The sequence below is a fragment of the Myotis nattereri genome, assembly GCF_964212035.1.
Source record: "Myotis nattereri genome assembly, chromosome: 15".
NCBI classification, from domain to species: Eukaryota; Metazoa; Chordata; class Mammalia; order Chiroptera; family Vespertilionidae; genus Myotis; species Myotis nattereri.
In genome coordinates, this window is record NC_138090.1 from 38807451 (window position 1) to 38830692 (window position 23242).

General features: G+C 52.4%; 2 protein-coding genes across 4 annotated transcripts; one reads left to right on the forward strand and one right to left on the reverse strand.

The window, feature by feature from the left end:
- The first annotated feature begins 3647 nt into the window (after positions 1-3647).
- Positions 3648-7518, forward strand: FAM98C (family with sequence similarity 98 member C). 3 transcript variants are annotated; one of them, XM_081107060.1, is made up of 8 exons: positions 3648-3781; positions 3886-4034; positions 4112-4246; positions 5188-5399; positions 5533-5610; positions 5699-5815; positions 6149-6316; positions 7172-7518. In XM_081107060.1, exons 1-8 carry the CDS (start codon positions 3717-3719, stop codon positions 7319-7321), a joined length of 1074 nt encoding a protein of 357 aa, XP_080963186.1. In that variant the 5' UTR covers positions 3648-3716; the 3' UTR covers positions 7322-7518. The 3 variants fall into 3 exon arrangements, with proteins under 3 accessions (XP_080963186.1, XP_080963188.1, XP_080963187.1); XM_081107062.1 differs by lacking the exon at positions 5188-5399 and having other exon boundaries at positions 5564-5610; XM_081107061.1 differs by lacking the exon at positions 5188-5399 and having other exon boundaries at positions 3886-4246.
- A 1103-nt stretch (positions 7519-8621) lies between these two features.
- On the reverse strand, positions 8622-21613 carry RASGRP4 (RAS guanyl releasing protein 4; the record flags this gene model as incomplete). Its single annotated transcript, XM_081107058.1, has 17 exons — positions 8622-8678; positions 9294-9406; positions 9523-9654; positions 9758-9794; positions 11073-11217; positions 11329-11447; positions 11571-11675; positions 11755-11835; positions 13235-13510; positions 14268-14384; positions 15550-15723; positions 17393-17546; positions 17659-17790; positions 18382-18451; positions 18546-18674; positions 19085-19269; positions 21591-21613. The coding sequence occupies 17 exons, from the start codon at positions 21611-21613 to the stop codon at positions 8622-8624; spliced, it is 2049 nt and encodes a 682-aa protein (XP_080963184.1).
- Between the last annotated feature and the right edge of the window lie 1629 nt (positions 21614-23242).

Here is a 23242-nt window from a genome sequence, read left to right on the forward strand (position 1 = left end):
GTTGTTTATGACAACCCTGACCTCTGTCCACTTGCTCCCTAGCCTAGAGTGACCCCAAGGTGCCACTGACCTTTCAAATTCAAGGCTAAAGTCTACACAGCATGGGATTATCCCAGACCTGAGATCTTGGTCCCTTCATACCACAGTGAGATTTGAAAGTGCCCCAGGACCCCAGCATCCTCAATTCTGATTTCTTTGAACTCAAATCTCTCTAGTGTGATATTCCCTGTGATCTGCTGCCCCTTGAATTCTTCTATCCATAGGCCCCTGAGACCCCAAGATCCCAGACTCTGGAATTCTCGTTCCAGAGTCATTCTCCCTTCCCCCTCTCCCTCCCTCCCCCCGCATGTCCCCAGCATACCACATAATTATCTCTTTACCTTAGAGGGGAAAAAACCACCATTGTGAGCTTAGGTTTTTGGATTCTAGGACCACTGAGTTCCTTCACTCTCAACATTTCCATAGATGATTGTGCAGACTATTCACTAACCAAAGGCACCTGGCTAAGGTGGTGAGTGGGCTGGAATTCACACCACACTGCTGACCACACTACTCTCAGAGAAAGGTGTGCCTTTTTCTACGTTGCACAAAGGCACCTTTGGGGCTAGCTGTGGCTCTGCTGGCGTACACACATACTCTCTCCAGCCATCCAGGCTCTTTCCCAAGCCCAATCTTGAGTCCTGGTCCTAGTCCAAGCTTTTTATGCTTCACCCTCCATTAGCCCCTTCTCTTGCATCTCAGAGTTGAGGGTTGCTTCAGAAAGTTTGAAAGCTTGTTTCATGCCCCCCTAAGACTCCTGTTCAGGGGAAAGAGGATGCCAAAGATTCTTTCCCTTGCGTGGAATGGACTTCAGGGTCCCTCAGATCTGATGCCCTGAATAGGGAGAGGGGATCGAGGTCTTGGAGCAACACCATCTTAACTCAGTTTATGGGCTTGGAGCCTGCATCTGGTCCCAAGCATCTGGAATTGTGCACTTACCTTCCTTCAATACCCAGACTTGGGTGGCATGGTTCAAGGACTGAGTCAGGGGGGCTAGAGAGAGAGAGCTTTCTGTCACTTTAAATGATTAACTATTTCTTACATCTGAACCTGTGAGATTCAGCTCTCCCAACCAGACCCTGGGATGGGTAAGAGAAAAAGGGGGTGTCCCTCTCATCCCCACTCTGCCCAGCTCTCATCACTGTTAGCACCACCATAGCTGAGACAGAGGGACTGGGGGCTGGGGCACCCTGGGTCCCCATCCCCCTCTCTGTGCCTCCAGTCTCCTCCCTTCTGTGGTGGACAAGGGAAAGCTCCATTCTTAACCTACCTCGTTTTGGGGAGGGGTGGGACAGGGGACCAGAATGCTGTAAGGTGCTGTGGGATCTGCAAAAGAAGCGGTGGGGGCTGGGGGAAAGTCCCCCCAACACCTCGACAAGGTCTCCCAGTCCCGCGCCCTGATGATACCCACCTCTGATCCATGAATTCTCTTCATCACCCCAAAATTGGGTGCATGGAGGGCTAATCTTGGGAGCCAGGAAGACCTCACACCCTGGAGCCCCCAGGCCTAATTTCCCAGCTGCTTGCCCCTCAGATTGAATACTTCATCTCCCAGATTTAGAGGAGGCACCCTGACATTTATCTTCCTGATCTTGATTCCAAGCCAGTCTGTGACCTCAATATTGTTACTGTCAGTGCAGCTGAAGTGGTGAGGGAGCCAAAGACCCAGCCTTGTCATCGGAGGAGGGGGCATGAGATATTCACTCCAAGAAATGTCTTTGACAAAGTCTCAGCCTGTGTTCTTTATTTGCATTGATGTGCCCCATCCACTCACCTTCCTGAACTGTCAAACCAGTCTCCTACCCAATTCTCTTCTCCATATCCTTTAGTCCCAAGCAGCCTCTTCAGCTGAGTTTATACATTCCACCAAATGCAGTTATTGAACACTCATTATATGCCAAGTCCTGTTTTAGGCTCTGGAGAGAAAGCAGTGAACAGAACACAAAAATTTCCCACAAGCTGCTTATGAACTTTATAGGGAATGACACAAATAACTGACATGTAAGAAAGATATACGTACTGTAGAGAAAAAGTGGAGATGAGGGATGAAGTCAGTTTTAGCCATTGTAATTAGGTTAGGCCTCACTGTTGAGCATTTGAATAGAGCCCCGAGGAGTTATGTGGATGTCTTCTGGAAGAAGAGCTCTGCAAGTAAAAGAAGGATCAATGGAAGGCCCTGAGGGAGGAGCATGTCTGGTAAGTCAGGGACATTAAGGGAGCTGGAGTATCTGGAGGGGAGGAAGCAAGGAGGAGGTTACTGAGGAGATGAGGGCAGATCTGTGGGGACTTGCAAGCCATTGCAAGGACTTTGGTGGTCACCCTGGGTGAGAGGGAGCTATAGGAAGGCTCCGAACATGGGAGGGCTGTGACCTGACTTAGTTGTTCACAGGTTCCCTCTGACTGCCTCTGGGGAACAGACACTGGGCACTGGGGAGGGAGGTGAGGAGGAGGCTGATGTGATGGTCCTGGGGAGACGACGGTGCATAGGACCAGGGTGACAGCAGTGGAGGTGGAGAGAAGTGTTTTGAAGGTAGAGTCCACAAATTTGGATATGGGGTTTGCTATAAAGAGAGAAGTCAAAGTTATGACTCCAGGATTTTGGCTCGGGCGATTTTTAATGTTTTATTAGGGTTAACAGAAGGCCTCCTGAATAGCCATTCTTGCGGGAGACAGGACTAAGGTGGAACAAGAGTAAGGACAGGCTCTGCCCTTGAGGAGGAAATTCTGGCCTTTGTTCTTGCCTGAGGCTCAACCCCTAGCCCACCCCTGCTCCCAGCAGAATTAAACCAGGAACTGCTGGAGATCAGAAAAAAGAGTCGGGAAAAGATTAAATCTGGAACAATTTTAACAACAGTAACAAAAACAGTAGCAGTAATAACAGTAGTAGTGGGTTAAAGAGTTAAAAGCATGGACTTTAGAATGATCTGAATTTGAGTTCTGACACCACCACACATTCAATTGAAACCCTCTCTGAACCTCAGGTACTTGGCCCAATGACACACAGAAAATGCTCAATATATGTTATTCTACTAAGCATTTACATACAGGACTCTAACCCTCACAACTGTAAAAGGTAATATCCCCTTATAGGTGAGAAAGGAATCTGGCAGGGAAACATGTGAGCAGTGGAGTCAAATCCTAACCCTTGTTGGCCGACTCCCATCATCTCCATCACGGGTGTAGGCTGCACCTGCTCCCTCTCTCCAAGGCTTGGGAGGCAGAGGGAGGAAGGCGAGACAGGCACCCTGTGCCCCATGAGGAGGGCCTCTGTTGGGGATGGGGTGTAAGACGGGCTTTCTGAGTTTCTGGATTTGGAGCGGAGTTGGAAGAACACTTGGTCTAGAGCTGAGGGAGGCCGAGGAATAAGCCGAAGGTGCTTCTACGTTACAGCAGTGGCGACACCCGCTGGCTGGTCGCGACAGCCAGGATCCTGGATTCAAGCCCCGACTTCCCGAGCCGGAGCGTGTCCCGGGCCCTCATTAGCTGCCCAAAGCGCGGCGCTGCTAAAACCGGCGAGGGCGGGCCTGGGGGCGGGTTCTGTCCCCGCTGCAACCAGGGGACGCCAAAGGCCCTCGGCGAGAGCGGCTGTTGGTCGGTTACGCCGCGGCCAGTGCGCACGCCGCTGCTGGGCGGGGCCTCCCGGCTGGGGCGCCCGCCCGCGACGAGGCCACGGTTCCATGGAGGGGGCGGCGGCCGAGGCCCGGGAGGGCGCCGCGGTAGCCCAGGACCTGCAGGCCCTGGGGTAAGGGGCGCGGGTGTGGCTGAGGGCGGCGCTGGCAGGGGCAGGTTTGCCTTCAGAAATCCCGAAGGCCTCCTCGGCTCCCTCTCGCCCTGGCGCCGCCACAGGTATGAGAACTTCCTGGGGGCGGCGGCGCTGAGCCCCTCGTGCCCAGACTTCAGGGCGCTGTGCGCGCGGCTGGCGGCTGAGCTGGCGACTCTGGGCGCCTTGGAGCGGGAGCGAGAGGAGGGCGCGGAGGCACTGAGTGCCGGCGACGGTACGTGCGGAGCGGCCGGCCCGGAGGGGTGGGGCCCGGTGCCACCGCCGCGCCCTGAGGCCTCCCGCCTCTCGCAGGCCCCGGCGCGGAGGAGGAATTCCTGCGACAGCTGCCCCGCCTGCTGGAGGAGCTGCACTGCCCTGACCGCGCGCTCTGCGGCGGAGACTGCGCGTCCGCGCTGCGGGAGCCGGGCGCTGGCCGGCGCCTTCTGCGTGAGCCGGGCGGGCGGGGACGCGGCAGTGGGCGAGGCTTCAGCCCCTCGAGGGGCGGGCTCGGCGCGGAGCTAGAGCCCAGGTTTTCCCGCGGGGGCGCGGTCCGAGTGTCCCGGGCTGCGGAGGGCTCCGGTGGGGGTGGAGTCAGGACCTTGCGGGTGGGTGCAGTGGTTCTCAACCTTCTGGCCCTTTAAATACAGTTGCTCGTGTTGTGACCCAACCATAAAATTATTTTCGTTGCTACTTCATCACTGTAATGTTGCTACTGTTGTGACTCGTCATGTAAATATCCAATATGCAGGATGGTCTTAGGCGACCCCTTTGAAAGGGTCGTTCCACCGCCAAAGGGGTCGCGACCCACAGGTTGAGAACCGCTGGTAGGACTTTGAGTTGGGCGGGATTCGAATTTTGATGGAAAGGTCTTGGAGCTCAAGTGAGTTGTGTTAATGGAGCCTGGCAGTTGGTTCTCAGGTGGGCGAGGTTCAAAGTCCGCAGGGGACTGGGTCTCAAAGTGGGTGGAGATTATTCTGGAGCTAGAGCCAGGGCCCTAGGTGGGCGGAACTAGAAAGAGGGAAGGTTTTTTGTTTGTTCTAATCCTCACCTGAAGATACTTTTTCCGTTGATTTCTAGAGAGCGAAAGTAAGAGAGAGAGAAACATCGATCTGAGAGAGATACATCGATTGGTTGCCTCCCGTGGGCGCCCCTACTAGGGCTGGGGAATCGGCAACAGAGGTACCTGCCCTTGACCTTGAAGGGGAATCAAACCCACCAAGCTCTAACCAGGGAGCCACCCGCCAGGGCCTAGAAAGAGGGAGGATTTGAAGCTGCAGGAGCTTCGTCCCTCTCCCCCATATCCCCCCCTCCTCACAGGAAAAGCTTTTGGCCCAGGTGGGTGGCTGGCAGCACACCTAGATTGCGCCACTCCCCTTCCCTACTTTTAGGCTTTCTCTGCACAGAACTCCAGGCTGCCCGCCTCCTCCGCCTGCACCACCAGCTGGATCCCACCCCAGCGGTGCCCCCATCCCATGGGGAAGGGGCAGAGGAGGGAGCTGGCATGGTTCAGGAACTGAACCTTATCCTCCAAGCCCTGGGGCTGCTCAGACCTTCGCTGGGGACCCTCGCCAGCAGGCTGCTGTGGGAGTTGCATGCCAAGGTAGAAAGCAAGAGTCCTCTCCTTACCCGAGCCACCGTGGTCTGGGTCCTCAGGGCTTTAGGAAACTAGGGTCCACAGAGAATTCCCACAGTTTCTTACAGTCAGTCAGCCTCTTGACTCCTTCTCCCATCAGGTCTCAGAGCTTCTGCCTTCCCTGCCCTCAGGATCCCTGCAGCCCCTTCTAAGCCACCCACTAGACGCACCCAGATGGGTAAGACTATGGCTGTATGCAAATAGTGTCCTCATTCAGAGATGGGGTGAGGGGGACCTCCTGGTATGACCAAGACCTTTCTCCCCAGGAAGCATTGGAGTCCCTGTGCCAAAGCCTGGGCGATCAGTACTGCTGCCGCCGTAGCCTCCTCCTGAAGCGCCTGGACCTCACGATATCTGCATTCCACTGGAGTGATCGGGCAGAGGTATGGGCATAGGACCCTGGAAAGATCAAGGAGGCCCAATGGTGGGAGCTACCCCTGCAGGGAAGAGGAACAAGGGCTGGGAATGTTACCCTCTTGCATGTTCTGAGGTCCAGGACAATGTAGAATCTTGTGAGGTTGGGGTCCTAGAATCTCAGGGCCTCCAGGGCATTCTAGAATTCCCAGCTCTGAGTTGGGAGTGTCTTCAGAGCTATACCCCTTATTTAGAGAGGTGGGAAGTGAGACCCTGAGTGAGAAAGAAATGTTTCCAAAATGAGAGATTCCCACCTTGATTGGCTCTTAGGTACCTTCTCCATGTTCCCTCACAACCCCCAGGCCCAAGGGGAGGCCATGAAGGCAGTGCTGATCCCAGTTCGAGAGACTATGACCCCAGAATCGGATGTCTCCATTGCACACATCCTGGCTGCCCGAGCTGATCTGTCTCGTCTTGTTCCAGCCACAAGCAAGGCTGCCCGCCGAGGGACCATCTGTGCCATCAACAAGGTGGGCATCTGGGGTTGGGGGAGGGCACTAGCATCTTTGGCCTTCAAACTAGCCTATCAACCTCTACCTTGGCCCAGCTTCATCCTCTCCTCTGCCTGGTTTCCTGGCCTCTGGATTCATCACCTCTAATCCACCCTCTCCACATAGCAGTTGGAAGGATATTTCTAACTCAGAAATCTGGCCATGTCCCCACCTCGCTAAAAACCCTCCTATGGCTCCCCAGTACCTTTCAAACAGTCCATCTGAGCCCCCTGCCCACCTCTCTAGCTTTGGCTTAAACTCCTCCCCCAACACCTCACTCTATTATATTAGTTTTCAGCCATTTTAAAAGCAAAAATACCCTCTGTTTAAATGATTATGTATTTGGCCTCATACCTCTGTTTAAATAGTCTTATACTTATGTGAATAAATACTAGGGAATAAAGTCTAGCACAGCAAAGAGGTAAAATTTAAGAAAGTTATTTGCTTTAAGGAAATATAGTAAGTAAATAATATTATAGGTGATGCACAAGTGATGGATATTTAGAAAAGCACATGCTGCTTTTCTGGAAATGTTAGGCAAAGGCCAAATATAAGATAAACATAAATTGAGGTGTCCTTATTACTATTGGTGTGGACTTGGACCTCTGCCATCACTCTGTTTTATTTCCCTCTTCCTGAGGCCCCTGGAACCCAGTTTGAAAGCTCCAGGCCTGTATCTTCCACCAATCCAGCCCCCTAGACACTCCCACCCATTATACCTAAATAGACAACATCTGCCCTTCCTTTTTTAAATTCATGCTGTTCCCTTGGCTCTCTGGCCCCCTTGTTCAAGATATTTTTCTTCTCTGAAACTAAAGTCTAATCAACTCTCAGGTACTTATGGGCAATGTGCCAGACCGAGGGGGACGTCCAAATGAGCTGGAGGCTCCTATGCCCAGCTGGCAGAGCAGAAGAGAGAATGGAGGCGGGCGGAAGGCAGGCCGCCACTGCTGGGGCGATAGGAAGAAGAGGAAGAAGAAATAAGGGGGACTGGGTCCTCTGTGAGATGCCGATGCCATTGGTTCCTCTGGGAAGTCCATCTGAGGGTGTTTCTTGGCACCTGGCACCCAGGCGCCACATCTCCTATTCCTGAGGCCCTAATTTCCCCCTCCCCCTCTCCCCCCATCCACCATTTAACATCAAGGACCATGTTCTCTGGAAAATAAATTTAATTTATGACAGCTGTGGACTTATCTCTGGAGGTGGGGGAGGGGGAGAGGGTGCACAGGTTTGAGGAGGAGGGAGGGGGTCTCAGTCCCTTGGATCTAAATAGGCTCCTGGTGCTTTGACCCTCAAAGTCCTTTGTTCTTCAGCAACACATTTTTCCCTTCCTGTGGGCATGGGGAAAGAGCATGCAGGCATTGAACAAACATTTATCCGGTACCCAATCTGTGGCAGCTCTGTTCGCAGCTCTGTTCTAGGCTCTTGGGATAAAGCAGTGAAAAGTGCAGCCCCTGTCTTGCTGGAGCTGACATTTCTAGTAAGGATGGGCAGATATTCAACAAGAGAAAAAGGTAAAATGTATAGTTGCCAGATGAGGAAAGGATTTTGGAGAAAAATAAAGCAGGAAGGTGGGATCCGGGACCATGGGGAGATTGAAACTTTGAGTACGACGAGGGGTGGCCTCACTGAGGTGACACTTGATCTAAGTCCCAAAGAGGGAGTCATGTGGGCCTCTGGGGAAGTGTTCTAAACAGAGGGAACAGCCAGTGCAAAGGCCCTGAGGTAGGAGCATTTTTGGCATACTCAGGGACCATTGAGGCCAGTGTAGCTGAAGCAGGATGGGAGCGGGTAAGTGGTAGGAAGCAATAGGGGCAGACTGTGTGGAGTGGGCTACAGGGAGGACTGTGGCTTTCAACCTGAGTGAAATGGAGCCACATGATCAGACTCGAGCATTCACTGGCTCCCCTTTCTATCCCTTCTCTAGCCTTCTCTCCTGTCTCTAGAACCCCAGCGTTTGGGACTCTGCCCTTCTCTCCCGTCCCCCTCCTGACCCACGCTGACTGTCAGTGTAGCACGTTGATCAGAAGCTTCTGATTTAGAGGCAGACAGAAGACCTGGGTTTGAGTCCTGCCTCCAACACTTAGGAATTCGGCCACCTTGGGTGAGCAGCTTAACCGCACGGAGCCTGTTTCTTCATCTGTAAATGAAGACTTAAGGAGTTGGAAAATAATAGTAAGATTAAATGTATCCAACATGGAGCGGCACAGTTAACTAAGTGCAGGGAAAGGGAGTACAATTAATAGCTACTCGGATGCAAAAGAAGAAAATAACTTCCCGATGTCTAGGAATTTGGCTTGGAGGAGTGGATGGGTGGCGAGGCCATCGTTGGGAGGGGAACCTGGAAGGAAGAAGACATTGGGTGATATGGGGGTGGTGGTGTATGATGTCCAGGAGATGTTTCACTGCCAGCAGTACCTCACCAGGCTTTTCTCTCTCTCTCTTTTTAAAAATATGGAACGCTTCGCGAATTTGCGTGTCATCCTTGCACAGGGCCATGCTAATCTTCTCTGTATCGTTCCGGTTTTAGTGTATGTGCTGCCAAAGTGAGCATCTCTCCAGACTTTTGTTAAGTGGATGAATGAATGTCCCCTGTAGACATTTTTTAACCCAATCTCAGAGTCTCTGCCTTTGAATAGTAGAATTTACTCCATGACATTTATTGTAGCTCCTGATATATTTGGCCTTATTATTGCCATCTTAATATTTTCTTTATTTTTTTCTCCCTAAAATCCTTTTCCTGTTCTGCTAGTGGCTACCCCTTTTCCCCATCAACATACTGAAATTTCTGTTTTTCTAACAACATTACAAATTTACCAGAATCTCCTACCCAAGTAATTGAGGATTTTTGCACAGTTTTACTTTCCCGTGCTTCCCCAAATCTGTTTGGTTTCCCCAGGCAAGTGGGTTGGTCTTTCCTGTATCCACTTGGGGGTCAGGGGCAGTTTCTCCTCACCGTGTCTGGTTCCCAGGAAGGGTGTGGGGGCTCTGTCTGGGTCCAAGCATGGTGAAGGTGGCACTTCGTCTCAGGTTCCAGGGCGTATGTGTAGGAAAGACTGTCCGCAGAGCCTGTTTTGAGGGTGTGGGTGGGAGGAATGTGGGTATGTTGGGAAGAGCTTCATGACCCTGGGATTAATCCCTATGTACCAAGCCCCCTTCCCAGGACTGTACACCCCGGATCTTACCACAGCTGGTATGGGGTGTTGGTGTGGGTGGGACAGGGGCTCCTGAGGGGCTCATGTCGCTCTTGGGCCCTGGCTTCCTACACTCCTCCTTTACTCGATCTCTGCAGTGTTTGTGGCAACACAGTCCACAGTCTGGGGGAAGGCAGTAGTTAGTGGCCAAAGGCCCAGTCCATGCCCCCATTCTTCTGGGCTGCAAGTCCTGAACTCCCTCCCCCCTCACTGATGTCCCACTTACCCCGACAGCGGTAGCCTTGCTTGGTAACACCCCAGAGCTGGGAAGAGAAAGCAGAATAGGTTATCAAGGCTAGGAGAGGCAGGGCTGTGGTTGGGGCGTGGCTCTTTGGAAGTGTGGAAACTATCCAGGTTTTGGAAATTCTCAAGGCTAGGTAGAGGTTTATGTGGGATGAGGATTAAAGGAATTTGGAGATTTACTCAAGTTTGGGGAATCATCTAGGGCGTAGATTCTAGGCTAGTGATGGCGAACCTTTTGAACTCGGCGTGTCAGCATTTTGAAAAACCCTAACTTGCCCTACCCAGTTTGGCTCAGTGGATGGAGCATCGGCCTGCAGACTCAAGAGTCCCGGGTTCGATTCTGGTAAAGGGCATATGTACCTTGGTTGCAGGCACATCCCCAGTGGGGAGTGTGCAGGAAGCGGCTGATTGGTGTTTCTCTCTCATTGATGTTTCTAACTCTCTATCCCTCTCCCTTCCTCTCTGTAAAAAAATCAATAAAATATATACTTAAAAAAAACCAAAAAACCCTAACTTAACTCTGGTGCCATGTCACATATAGAAATTTTTTGATATTTGCAACCATAGTAAAACAAAGATTTATATTTTTGATATTTATTTTATATATTTAAATGCCATTTAACAACGAAAAATCAACCAAAAAAATGAGTTCAAGTGTCACCTCTGACACGTGTGTCATAGGTTCGCCATCACTGTTCTAGGCTATTAAAACTGGGTCAAATTTGGAATTCTGTGGGCAGGGATTGTGTTTGATGTGTTTCCTGCTTGCCTCCTCCCCCACCCCCCTACACATACACCTTGAGCATAGAACTGTACTGACACACAGGAGGTACTTAATAAATATTTAGTGAATGAAAAGCAAATTTTGGAAGGCCAAGGTTTGTAAATTAGCCTGTGAGATTGAGCGATTTGTCCATTATCCAGAGTTTGAGTGTACTTTTGGAAATTACCCAGGATTTGAATAATCTAGAGTTTAGAAACTCGGAGATTGATTGTTTAGAAATAATCTATCCAGGCATGTAGGTTAAATAGGATTTTAGGTGTTATCCATCCAGGATGGAGGTCAGCTGGGATTTGGGCAGTAGCTAGACTTTGGAAACATCCGGATATATGCAATCTTTAGGGTGTATATGAAATGTGGGGATTATTTGAGGTTGAACAATTTTCTGGAATTCGCAGATTGTTCAGGGCTTGGGGACTGAGTACTCCAAGGAAGGTCTGGCTTCTGAGCCCAGACCGTGAGGAGCTAGGACACTCAGAAGATGGGCCCCAAGGATGATAGTGGGCTGAGTGCTCACGAAACCACTGCAGCTGTCACAGAAGGTGGGCTTGCGGAAGGTGACCTCATGGAAGGTGTGCAAGAAGGCCAGGCCTAGCTTGGAGCAGATGGCACTGGCCCGGAGAAGGTATCCCGTCAGCTCCTCTCGGCTGAAGGAGCCACTCCTGGGGGCAGAGACCTCACTTCAGTATGACTTGCCCCTTTCTTCCAGACCCCGGGATCCTGGAAACCCGGGTATCCTCATCTGTGGGGGCCTTAGGAATCAGAGCACTTACTCTTGGCAGGGGGGTGGGTGAAGCCCATGGCAGGCAAAGGGGAAGTTGCCTGAGAGTCGCTCAAAGTCCTCAAGAGAGATGGTTCCTCGGCCTTCAGGGTCGTAATTCTTGAACACGGACTTCAGAGGAACATGGGAAGGGGAGAGTAAGGCCAAGTCATGATCCCTTCAGTCTTAGGGTCAGGACTATCCAAGTAGCTTCCTTCTTGGCCCCCAGTATCCGGGTCACAGTCCCCTCCTTACCTCTACCAGCTGCTCCACATGCAGACCCAGGGTGGCCCTGTCGGGCTTGGGCATCACACCAGGGGCCCACTCCACCACCAGGGGTGCTTTGAAGGGGGAGGGTGGCTGGGGCAGGGACAGAGGGGCATAGTTAGTCAGTGCATAGGCTTGGGCTGGAGGTCAGAGATCAGGGTTCGTGTCTCACCAGACTCTTGGGACAGCGAGGCTCCCGGGTGTAAGAAAGCTCATAGATCTCGTCCTCCGTGTAGAAGAGATCCAGGGAAAGCTGGGGGTGGGCAGGGTGTTATAGACCCTTTGTCTCCATCCTCCTACCTACAGCCATTGCCTTGCCTGGGCCTCCCTTCTCCTCTTCCCAAACACTCCCTCTTCTCTGGGGACCTGGAAGGTCTCTCCCACTGAGACCTATTTGTTCTTCACAGCATCTGTCCCCTAGTACAGGTATGCTACTTTCTCACCAAGGCTTTTTTGGATCCTATTTAAAAGTGCAAACCCCTGCTCCTTTCCATGCCATTTTCTGCCTTAATTTACTCTATCATACTTATCTAAAAGACCATATGATTTACTTATTTGCTTTGTTTTATGGGCTGTCTCCCCCACTAGGATGTCGGCCCCATAAGAACAGCCCCCCCTTTTTTTTTCTGACTTGCTCACTGCTGTAAACTTAAGTGCCTAAAGTAGTGCCTGGCTCACAGTGGGTATGCAATAAATATTTGGGCTGATGGCCTTTTAGAGTCAGCAAAGCTTAGAACCTTTGGCACCACTCATATTAGGGTGGGGCCAGCTTCATGGGCAAGCTCCACACTTAGAAGGGCCCCCATTTTGTTTAGTGCCCTGTCACCAGTCTTGAAAGTCTGAAGAATTTGGAACAAGGAGCTCTATATTATTTATTTGTATTGCAACGGTAAACCTCCTTTTGCCCACCCCTGTATATATGAATCTCCAGAATCCCACACGTCCAACCTTAGGACATAGTGTAGTAGTTCACATATGTTACACACGTGGGTTCTGAAGCTGGCCTGCCCGGGTTCAGAGCCAGGCTTTACTGCTATGGGAGAGTGGGCAGGTGACCTCCCCTCTGTGGTCCTGTTTCCTAATCTGTAGAAAGCGTCATAAGGGTCCCCACCTTGGAGTTGTAGAGTGTTTTACATGGTGCCTGGCCCAGAGCAAGTGATCAATCATTATTACTAGCTTTTTGCTTAGATTCATAGTATGTTAAAGCTTGGAATTTTGGACTAATGACATGAGAAGCTCAGAACCTTGGACTTCAGAAGTGTGAAAGCCCAAGGTAATTCTGGAGCTCAGATCAATGGATACTTGAGTTGCTGGGGTAATGGGAGGAAAATGCATAATTTATGTGGAGCTCACTGTGTTCCAGGTACTAACTTAAGCACTTTCTGTGAATTATATTATTGACTGGTTCTTCTCAACTACTCTTTGAAGTGGGTCCTATTATTCCCATTTTGCAGATAAGGAAACCGAAGCCAAGGGGCTAAGTGACTTGCCCAAGGCCACACAGCTAGGAAAAACAAAACAAAACAAAACAAAACACCTAGAAGCTCTGGTTTCAAAGCCCAAACATCCTAACACTATTCTCTCCTGGCACACAGCCCTTCACCCACCCAGGACCCCAGGCTCAGCCCCTCAGCTGGGGCAGGGCAGCTCACTGTAAGCAGATGCAGCAGGTCCTCATTGGCACTGCAGGGAGGATGCTGCTTCTGAAGGGCTGCCAGTTCCTGCAGCCGTAAGTAGAGGTTGTTGAGCTTGGGAAGGTGCAGGCGGCCATCAGGTAACCTGTCTGGCTGTGCCTCATGCAGGGACACCAGGTCCTTGAGGTGCACACCCAGCACAGGCAGCCGGAAGCCCATACAGCCAGCCCAGGCTCGGCGATAACAGGCATAGTTGTTGTGGGCAGCGAGCAGCTCAGTCAGCTCCAGCAGGGCCTATGTGGGAGGCCATGTTGGGGAGTGGGCATCATGTTATCGGGGAAACCAGGTTCTGCTCCCTTAGCCCCCTGGAGGGGTGTATCCTAGCAGCCCCCTGTGTGGGCTCCTGACTCCCAGGGGCCCAATGCCATTTTTGGACACTTCCCCAAACCCCTCTGTGTCCCACATTGGCCTCAACATCTTCTCAAACTTGCTCTTCCTTGGGTCCCCAGGCTGGAGTGATTCTTCCAACACCTAAGTCTGATCATGGATGTTGCATCATTCTCAAATGTTCCCTAACTCCCCAGTGCCCTCTGGATAAAGCCCAGACACCTTAATTGAGCTTGCAAGGTTCACCTGGATCTTCCTCTGAACATCATCTGCCACCTCCTGACCTCAGCCACACACCAGACTCATGAATGACTCACTTTCCCCAGACATTACCAGGATCCCATCCCATGCTCCTCCCATGGGTGGCCCAAATGTTGGCATTCTTGGGGGCATTGTTTTACTCTGCACCTGGACTGCAAGTTCTCCACTAGCACCTTTCTCATCTGTCTCTCGCCAGTCCTGCTCAGGACTGGAAACACAGTAAGAGATGTCAGCATGACAGGTGGATGGGTGAAGAGGGAGGAAGAATGGCAGAGGAGAACAGAGCCTGCGGGTCTGTTGGATTTGGATGAGCAAGGTCTCCAGAGCCCCAGGGATAAAGGGGGTTGGAGAAAAGTGGGAGTTGAGGACCACTAGAATTTTGGGGAGGGTAGTGGGGCCTCACCTTGGTGCTGTCAGGACTCAGGTGGGCATGGGAGTCCTTGAGCCTGGAGATGGCACTGTGACACAGGCCCCCAGTGACTGCCATCAGTGTGTTGAAATTCTGCAGCTGGTGGAGACTCTAGGGAGGGCGATGCAGAAGTGATGGGGGTCACATGGAGCACGGATAAGTTGGGGGTTCAGATGACAGCATCCCAATTGCAAGTACCCAGTTGAAGTTGACGTCCCAGGCATGTGTGGGTGTGGACCAGTATGGGCATCAGACAGGTGAGATGTGTCAGGCAGGCGTGGGCCACAAGCAGGTATGTAACGGACTTATGTGAGGTCAGAAAAAAAGTGGAGGGACTCAGTCAAGTATGGGGTGTTGGACCAGACAGGTGTGTGTCCGACAGGTGTAGGTGATTCAGACAGATATCAGGGTGTCAGGAACCTGGAGGTCTTCACTGCTCTGCGAGTCAGATGTGGGGAGAAAGAAGGTCGGCCCCTGTTCCTAAACGGGGCAGAAGTGAATGGGGTCAGAGTGATATAGAGGGGTCAGGTAGAGACAGGTGTGGGGTGAGCTGGCCATCAGGGAGAATTGCCTTGCCCTCCCCTTTTCCAAGTTTGAAGGGCGCAGGTCGCTGCGAGGAGAAAGTGGAACCAGGAGGAAACCCGCTGGCAAACCCAGAACCGCAGGTCTGCGCGGCCCAGCAAGGGAAGCAAAGGCGCAGGGAGAAGCCAGAGGAAGGGTGTGGCTGCAGGAAGTACGCAAGGGGCGTGGCCACGCTAGGGGAAGGAGGGCTTCCCTTTTCTCTAGAAGGGCGGGAACGTGTCTGCAGGGGAGGAGCGTGGCATGGGGCGGGGCAGGGAGAGACTTGACTTGAGGGGAAAGGATGTAGGCGGCTGGAATGATTCTAGGGACTGGATGGAGGATGACGCAGGGATGGAGGGCATGAAAGAGACGCTTTTATTGCCTTGGAGACAATATTCGGGTATAGGGCTTGGAAGACGGGGCCAGGAGGGATGTTGTCAACTGCCAAGTTTAGGACCAGGGGGTGGGGCCAGGGAGGGGTGGATGCGGTGATAGCAAGGCCACAGAACCAGGGCTGTCACAGTCCGGGTAAGAACCACCGGACTGAGACCTGGGGTGGGGAGGGGAGGGGAGAGGACGGGGTGGGCGTGGCCAGGATGGGGCGCGAAGACACGGGGCGCGACCAGGACACGGTGTTGTCATTACCCGGGACGACAACTGGAACCGAAGGGGTGCGAGCGCCCACAAAGCGAGCAGAGGGCGGAGCTGGCCTCACCTGTGCCACATGGATGAACTTGTCTAGCACCTGTGCGCGCTGTGTGGGCCCGGGCCGGCTCAGCACCATGACCTGCACCCAGCGGGACACGCTGTTGCTGAGACCTACGGATCCCTCCAGGGCCGAGCAGCCTCGCACAGAGCCCTGTAAAACGTAGTCTCGCAGGTCCTGGGGCTGGGGATGAATGGGCATCAGGGTGGGCGTGGCGTTCAGGCTCTGCCCCTCACACGTCCATCCCCCTAGCAATCATGACCTCCTAAGTCAGTGGTTCTCAACCTTCCTAATGCCACGACCCTTTAATACAGTTCCTCATGTTGTGGTGACCCCCAACCATAAAATTATTTTCATTGCTACTTCATAACTGTAATTTTGCTACTGTTATGAATCGTAATGTAAATATCTGATATGCAGGATGTATTTTTATTGTTACAAATTGAACATAATTAAAGCATAGTGATTAATCACAAAACAATATGTAATTATATATGTGTTTTCGGATGGTCTTAGGCGACCCCTGTGAAAGGGTCGTTCGACCTCCAGAGGGGTCGCGACCCACAGGTTGAGAACCGCTGCCCGAAGTCCTAGCCTGGCTGTCATGTCCCATGGCTCTTTCCCATCTGAGGAGAAATGTTTATGTATTTATTATTTTTTAAAATTCTCACTTGAGGATATGTTTACTGATTTTAGAGAGAGGAAGGGAGACAGAGAGAGAAACATCAATGGTTGCCTCCCATACTCACTCTGACCAAGCATCCAGCCTCAGCCTAGGTATGTGCCCTAACTGAGAATCGATGTCACAACCAACCGAGCCACACTAGCCAGGGCCAGAGAAATGTTTACAGAAAGCCAGGCACTCTTCTGAACCTTTTGTCATGTTAACTGATTTAATCCTCACATCAACTCTATGGAGTGACTACTATATTATTCCCATTTTAGAGATGAGGCCAAAGAGGTACCGAGAAGATAAGTAATTTGTCCAGGATCACACATTCTTGAGTCAGGGTGGGAACCAAGTCTGTTGCTCTTAACTGTTTACCTGTCTGGTATACAGTCAGCAAAGGGAAGAATGACGAAGAGGACAAGAAACCGATTTCTATTTGTTCTGCTCAGGGGTCAGCATTCCATATCCACATGCACTGTGCTGCGTGTGTGCTGCATGTGTATGTGTGTGTGTGTGTGTGTGTGTGTGCGCGCACGATCAGGAAATGTTCACATTAAAAAACCAGATCCCATCAGGATGATTACTTTGTAAGGTATGTAAATGTCTAATCACTATGTTGTACACCTGAAACATAAGTATGTTAACTGTAATTTAAAAATAAATTTAACAAAACAAAAGTATAAAACAAACACACGCACACAAAAACTAGATCCCCACCTTCCCTTGAAATTAGGATGGCAATAATGAACACTTACTAGATTGAAACATGTAATTACCATTTGGGCAGATAAAATATGACAGCATTTACTCTGGACTAGGCACTGACCCTATCTTTAGCACTTACTATGTGCCAGGCATTGGGACAAGCATTTTCAAATGGACATATTAATTTAACTCTCCCAACCATCCAATGAAGTATTATGACCTCCATTTAAAAACACTGAGTCCCAGAGAGGGGATTAGTTCAAAGTTATACAGGTAACAAGGGGCTGATGGATTTGAACCCCAGGGGTTCTGTGCTCAACCAGCTTAACTCATTTTCCTGGCCCTTCTAGCACCAAGCTTGAGAGAGAGATCCCTGCCCCGAGTCCAGGCCAGGGTGGGGAGGTGTCCTCTTACCTGGCCCCAGCCAGGCCCCGCCCCATTACAAGTCCTCCCTAGCTGGAGGAAGGGGGTTCTCACCTTGATAGCCTGAAAGGACCGGAACTCCAGGTAAGTGAGGTGCTGAGCCAGCTCCCCTGCTTCCAGGTGGTCGAAAAGCAATGACACTTTGCACTTTTTGCCTAGGCCTGGGCTGCTTATGGAGGGTGGGGGCCCAGGGCCACCAGGGCTCAGACTGGGGGTAAAGAGGGGCAGGGGATTATAGGGGCTTAGGGTGGAGAATGTGGGGGGTATGGAGAGAGATGGCAGAGTGGGGGTAGGGACAGAATGGGAAAGGGCTGACTCACAGGTTGGAGGAATCTCCCAGGCTCCTCTGGGCTGAGTTGCCTTCCTGCTCCACAGTGGCCCAGAAACGACCTATAACCTCCTCTAACTGGGGCTCCTGGTGCACTGTCTCAGGGTGTTGGTTCAGCCAGTACCTGAGGACGGTTTAGAGATGGTGAGATGAGGCTGGATGGTGGGATGGTGGGTGAGGGTAGGGAAGTTCTCTGAGGAATCTCTAGGTGCTGGTGGGGGATCTCTGAAAGGTCAGGGTTCAGAGAGGCACCAGGCTAGTGCAATCTCTGGGATTAGGATTGGGGGCCTCTTAGCACAGGTTAGTGGATCAATAGGATATAAACTGGGGGGATCTCTTGGAAGTGACATTGCTAGGTAGGCTAGTGAGGAGGTCTCAGGGGTGAGATTTTGGGAGAGTAGGATGAAGGGGGTCTTAGAAGCTAGGCTGGAGTATGTGGGAGGCAGGGGTTTGGGGATCAGAGCTAGAGGTGTCTGGGTACCAGCTGTGAGAGGGTCTATAGGATCTGGTTAGGGGTCTCTAAGAGGTGAGAATTCTAAGGAGCATAACTGAGAGAATCTTAGCAATCAAACCAGGTGTCTGAAAGTGGGATTTGGAGGAGCAGAGCTGGGTGGGTCTATGGGGAATTGGGCTGGGGAGTCTCTAGGAGGTGTTTTAGGGGTCAGCAGGGTGAGGGTTTGGGGTCATAGGTATGGAGGTCTTGGCCCAGTCCTACCTGACCAGGTGACAGATCTGCAGCCGCCTCAGCTCCTGCGTGTTCCCTGTGGCCTCCTGATACTTGGGTTCTGGTTAAGGCTCTGATAGCCAGCATCCCAAACCTGCCTGTTCACTTTGTCCCTATCTCTCAGACTCACATCTCTGCCCTCTGCCCTGCACCACTGCTCATGGCCCTGGGAGGATATAAGGTCAGCAGACGGGCAGCAAGGTGGTCAGAAGGCAGCACCCAGCTGTGCATGGCCAGTACCATGTTGAGAATGTGGTCCCCACGGCGCAGGCTGCCAGCCGAGTCTGTGGACAGAAGAAGGGGCCTCTGTGTCAGAATGGCCCCCAGGCAGTGAACTGCAGTCTCCAGAGCCAGTTGGACTTCCTGGTTCAAACCCCAGCTCTACTCCTGACTCCCTGCATGAACTTGGGCGAGCAAGTTGGCATCCTTGAATCTCAGTTTCCTGGTCTGTACTATGCATGAATCAGAACAGTGCCTGGCAAGTCATGTTGAAGATGGAAATATTATCAGACTTCCTCCTTCTCCACATCTCAGGAAAGAGAAACACAGGTGTCTCTCATATAATGTAGTGATTCCACACATCCTATGTTATAAGCCCCCACCCCACCCCACCCCCCAAATGAGGCCTAGAGAGAGGAGAGCACTTGGCCCAACCTTAGTATTTGGGAGGCTGGCCAGGGAGGGGGACACTCACCAAAGGACTGAATGCATTTCTCCAGCAGCTCATCTTCGCTGCAGCCGCCCTCTTTCAGCATGTCCAGAGCCATGGAAGCCATGACCTTGCTGATTTCCCTGGGGCTGGGGCACGTCTTGTGGCGGCGGGCCTGTCGGGGCCGGCCCCGCCCTCCTGTCTTTCCTGGGCATTCCTGGTGGGACTTCCTGTGGGCATTTCCCCCAGGGAATCATGGGAGCCCCTTTCTTCAGGCAGGCCCCCAGAATCCTTCTTGACCTTAAAGCCCTAAAGGCAAAGCCTCAGGGTTACCCCTGACCTCCCATGGACTCATGGGAGAAAATCCCCAGAGTATTCCAGATCATGGGAGCCTTCAAAGGCTAAACAAGTAAACTCCAAAGGTTACTACCATCTCCAGGGAATCAGGATAAGACCCTCAAAACTACCCTGAAACACCCACTGCTCCCCAGAGAATCATGGAAGATGACCCTCTAGTTATAAGAAATTTCTCCTCCAGGCATTGCCTCCAAATTCCCCTTGACCATACAGTCCCTAGGCACCATGGGAGATATTTCCTGTTGGCAGATCCCTGGAATTACTCCAGATCTTAAAGGGAATTATGGGTGAAGACTACCATAATCCTGTCATCCCAGGGAAATCAGGAGATTCTGCCTTCAGGGAGACTCCACAGAATTCCCTTTTGTTCTCCAATGCTGTGCCTTCTTTTCCCAGCCCTCATGAGAGCAGTAAACACTGAGATTCTATCTCCCTCTCCCCTACCTTGACACCTTCATCAGGCCAGCCCTTCTGCAGGACTTGAGTCTTAGCCACTCACTTTAGTCCCTAGATTTGGAGCCTAGAGAGAAAGTGTGGGTGCTCTTCAGAGTGGGTGGGGTCCTTGGGGCTGATACAGTTTCAAGGGAAGTTTAAAAATAACCCTCACTCTGCTTTGTGCCTCCTCAAGGCTGGAGGCTGGTGTTCCAGTTGGGGAAAGAGGGTAATGGAGAGACTGGAATGGTGGAGGAAGCAGTGAGGAGAATCCAGGCAGAATAGCCTTGGTTTCCACAAGTCAGACAAATTGAGGTTGGAGAAATGTATGCTGGCCATGTGGCTATTAGTCACTTAATTTCTATGGGCCTCATATAAAAAATGAGAGTCACCCTGGGACCTTCCCTAGGAATCTGCTCTGAACATTCAATGCCTCGCTCTTCAAAAGTGCTAAGTAAGCCTGGCTGGTGTGGCTGATCAGTGATTGATCATTGATCTATAAACTAGGAGGTCATGATTCAATTCCCAGCCAGGGCACATGCCTGGGTTGCAGGCTTGATCCTCAGTAGGGGGCGTGCTGGAGGCAGCCAAGCAATGATTCTCTCTCATCACTGATGTTTCTCTCTCTCCCTTTCCTTCCTCTCTGAAATCAACAAATATATATATGTCATGCAGGCAGAAAATGAGGCAACTAGGTCTCAACCACTAAATTGCTGGTATTATGGGGAAGGGACCCTTCTGTACATCAGAGACATGCTGGAGGAGCTGCCCAGGCTAGGAACCCAATTACCATGGCCTCGTGAGGACACGAGGGCCAGCTTGCCCAGGCGATAGAGGTTCATGCCAGAACCTGCTGCCAGAACCAGCTGCTAGCTAGGCCCTTACCTGCGGACTGTCTGACCCCTGTAGTATCTGAAGCAGCCAGGAGTGGTTTAAGAGGCAAGGGAATCCCTTTGCCCTGTGTCACATCCTCTCCCCCGGGGCAGGTCCCTGCAGGAGCCTGGAGTTTCCAGTTCAGGGGGTCAGCAAGCGACTGTTATAGGGAACCAGGAAGACCCCAGGGAGGACAGAGGGTGGAGGTGGGGAGAAGGGGAAACAGGGCAGGTCCAGCTCCAGAGAGAGCGAGGACAAGGCATAGAGCTCATACAAAGAGCCCCAGCCTTGGCTGGCTCTGAACTCCCTAAAGCAGGGGTCCTCAAACTTTTTAAACAGGGGGCCAGTTCACTGTCCCTCAGACCGTTGGAGGGCCGGACTATAGTTTAAAAAAAAACTATGAACAAATTCCTATGCACACTGCACATATCTTATTTTGAAGTAAAAAAACAAAACGGGAACAAATACAATATTTGTATTTGCATGTGGCCCGCGGGCCGTAGTTTGAGGACCCCTGCCCTAAAGCAATGGTTCTCAACCTTCTAGCCCTTCAAATACAGTTCCTCATGTTGTGACCCAACCATAAAATTATTTTCGTTGCTACTTCATAACTGTAATGTTGCTACTGTTATGAATCATAAGGTAAATATCTGATATGCAGGATGGTCTTAGGCGACCCCTGTGAAAGGGTCGTTCAACTGCCAAAGGGGTCGCGACCCACAGGTTGAGAACCGCTGCCCTAAAGCATCTTTCCATCTGGTGCCCCCTGCTCCTGCCCCTGCTCCCAGAGGACCCCTCACCCTGCTAACTGGTTAGTGCCTCCCAACCTTCCCACACAATGGGAGGCTCAGGGGCTGTGGGTGGCCCAGTCTCCTCGGGGCTCTCTCACCTCTTGCTGTCTTTCCTGTTCATGCTTCCTGGGGGTGGGGTTGGAGGGGGTCTTGCAAGGGTCTGGCTCAGCTTCTCCCCTTTCACCAATGCTCCAGCTTCTTAGCCCCTTGGGAGCTGGGGCCTCCTCAGTGCTTGGGAAGGAAAGAGGAACTGCCCCTCCCCACCCAGGCCCAGGCCAGGGGGAAGGAAGAGGCTGGGGAGAGACCAAAGGTTCCCCCTCCCCCCACATGGGGATCCCTTCAGGCTGAGGTTTCCGGTGCTGCTGGCCCCCACCCCCAATCACCCAGTGGGCTTTCTATCTCCCACATCTTTCTGTCTTTAGACCCGTGATACTCTGTTCTGTCATCTTCATATTTCAATAAAAGCATTTTTAAAAGTATGCCTTATATGACACATTCATGTAAAAATACACTCAAAATAAAAATTTATATTTCTACTAGAGGCCCGGTGCACGAATTCATGCACGGATGGGGTCCCTCTGGGTGGTCTGCAGGGATCGGGCTGAAACCCACAATCCAATGCCACCTGCAGCTCCTACTTGCCGCTCCCGCTCATCCTGGCCCCACTGTGCCCATTCAGTCCCTATCAGGAGAGGCTGGCGCTGCCACAGCAGCGCTCGCCAGCCATGAGCCCTGCATCTGGCGCCCTCCCAAGGGGAGTGGTCTGCAGGATTGGGCTAAAACTGGCTCTCTGACATCCCCCAAGGGGTCCTGGATTGTGAGAGGGTGCAGGCCAGGCTGAGACACGCTCCCCCGCCCCCCCCCCCCAACGGTAGTCAGTGCTTGTCATAGTGAGTGGTTGAGCAACCTTAGCATATCATTTGCATATTACCCTTTTATTATATAGGACTAGAGGCCCGGTGCACAAAAATTTGTGCACTGGCAGGGGGGCGGGGGGGATGTCCCTCAGCCCCACTTGTGTCCTCTCACAGTCTGGGACCGCTCGGGAGATAACGACCTGCTGACTTAGGCCCACTCCCAGGTGGCAGAGGGCAGGCCCAATCCCTAGGTGCCTGCCCCGCAGCTCCTGGTAGGGCTCAGAGCAGGGCTGACTGGGGAGTTGGGGCACCGCCCCCTGTCATGCACAGAGCAGGGCGGATCAGGAGGTTGCGATGCCACCCTCAGTCACACTCAGGGTAGGGCCGATTGGGGGGTTGGGGCGCCGCCCCCTGTCACACTCAAGGCAGGGTCGATGGGGAGGTTGCGGCGCCACCCCCTGTCATGCACAGAGCAGGGCAGATCAGGAGGTTGCGATGCCACCCTCAGTCACACTCAGGGTAGGGCCGATCAGGGGGTTGGGGAGCTCCCCCCTGTCATGCACAGAGCAGGGCCGATCAGGGGGTTGGGGAGCTCCCCCTGTCATGCACAGAGCAGGGCTGATCAGGAGGTTGTGATGCCACCCTCAGTCCCGCTCAGGGTAGGGCCGATTGGGGGGTTGGGGCGCTGTTCCCTGTCACACACAGAGCAGGGCCCATGGGGGGGTGGGGCGTTGGGACACCGCCCTCTATCACCCACGGAGCAGGGCCGATCAGGGGGTTGGGGCGCCGCCACTGTCACACTCAGGGCAGGGCCGATGGGGAGGTTATGGCTCTACCCCGTCACACACAGAGCAGGGCCCGTGGGGGTGGGGGGGAGTTGGGGCGCTGCACCC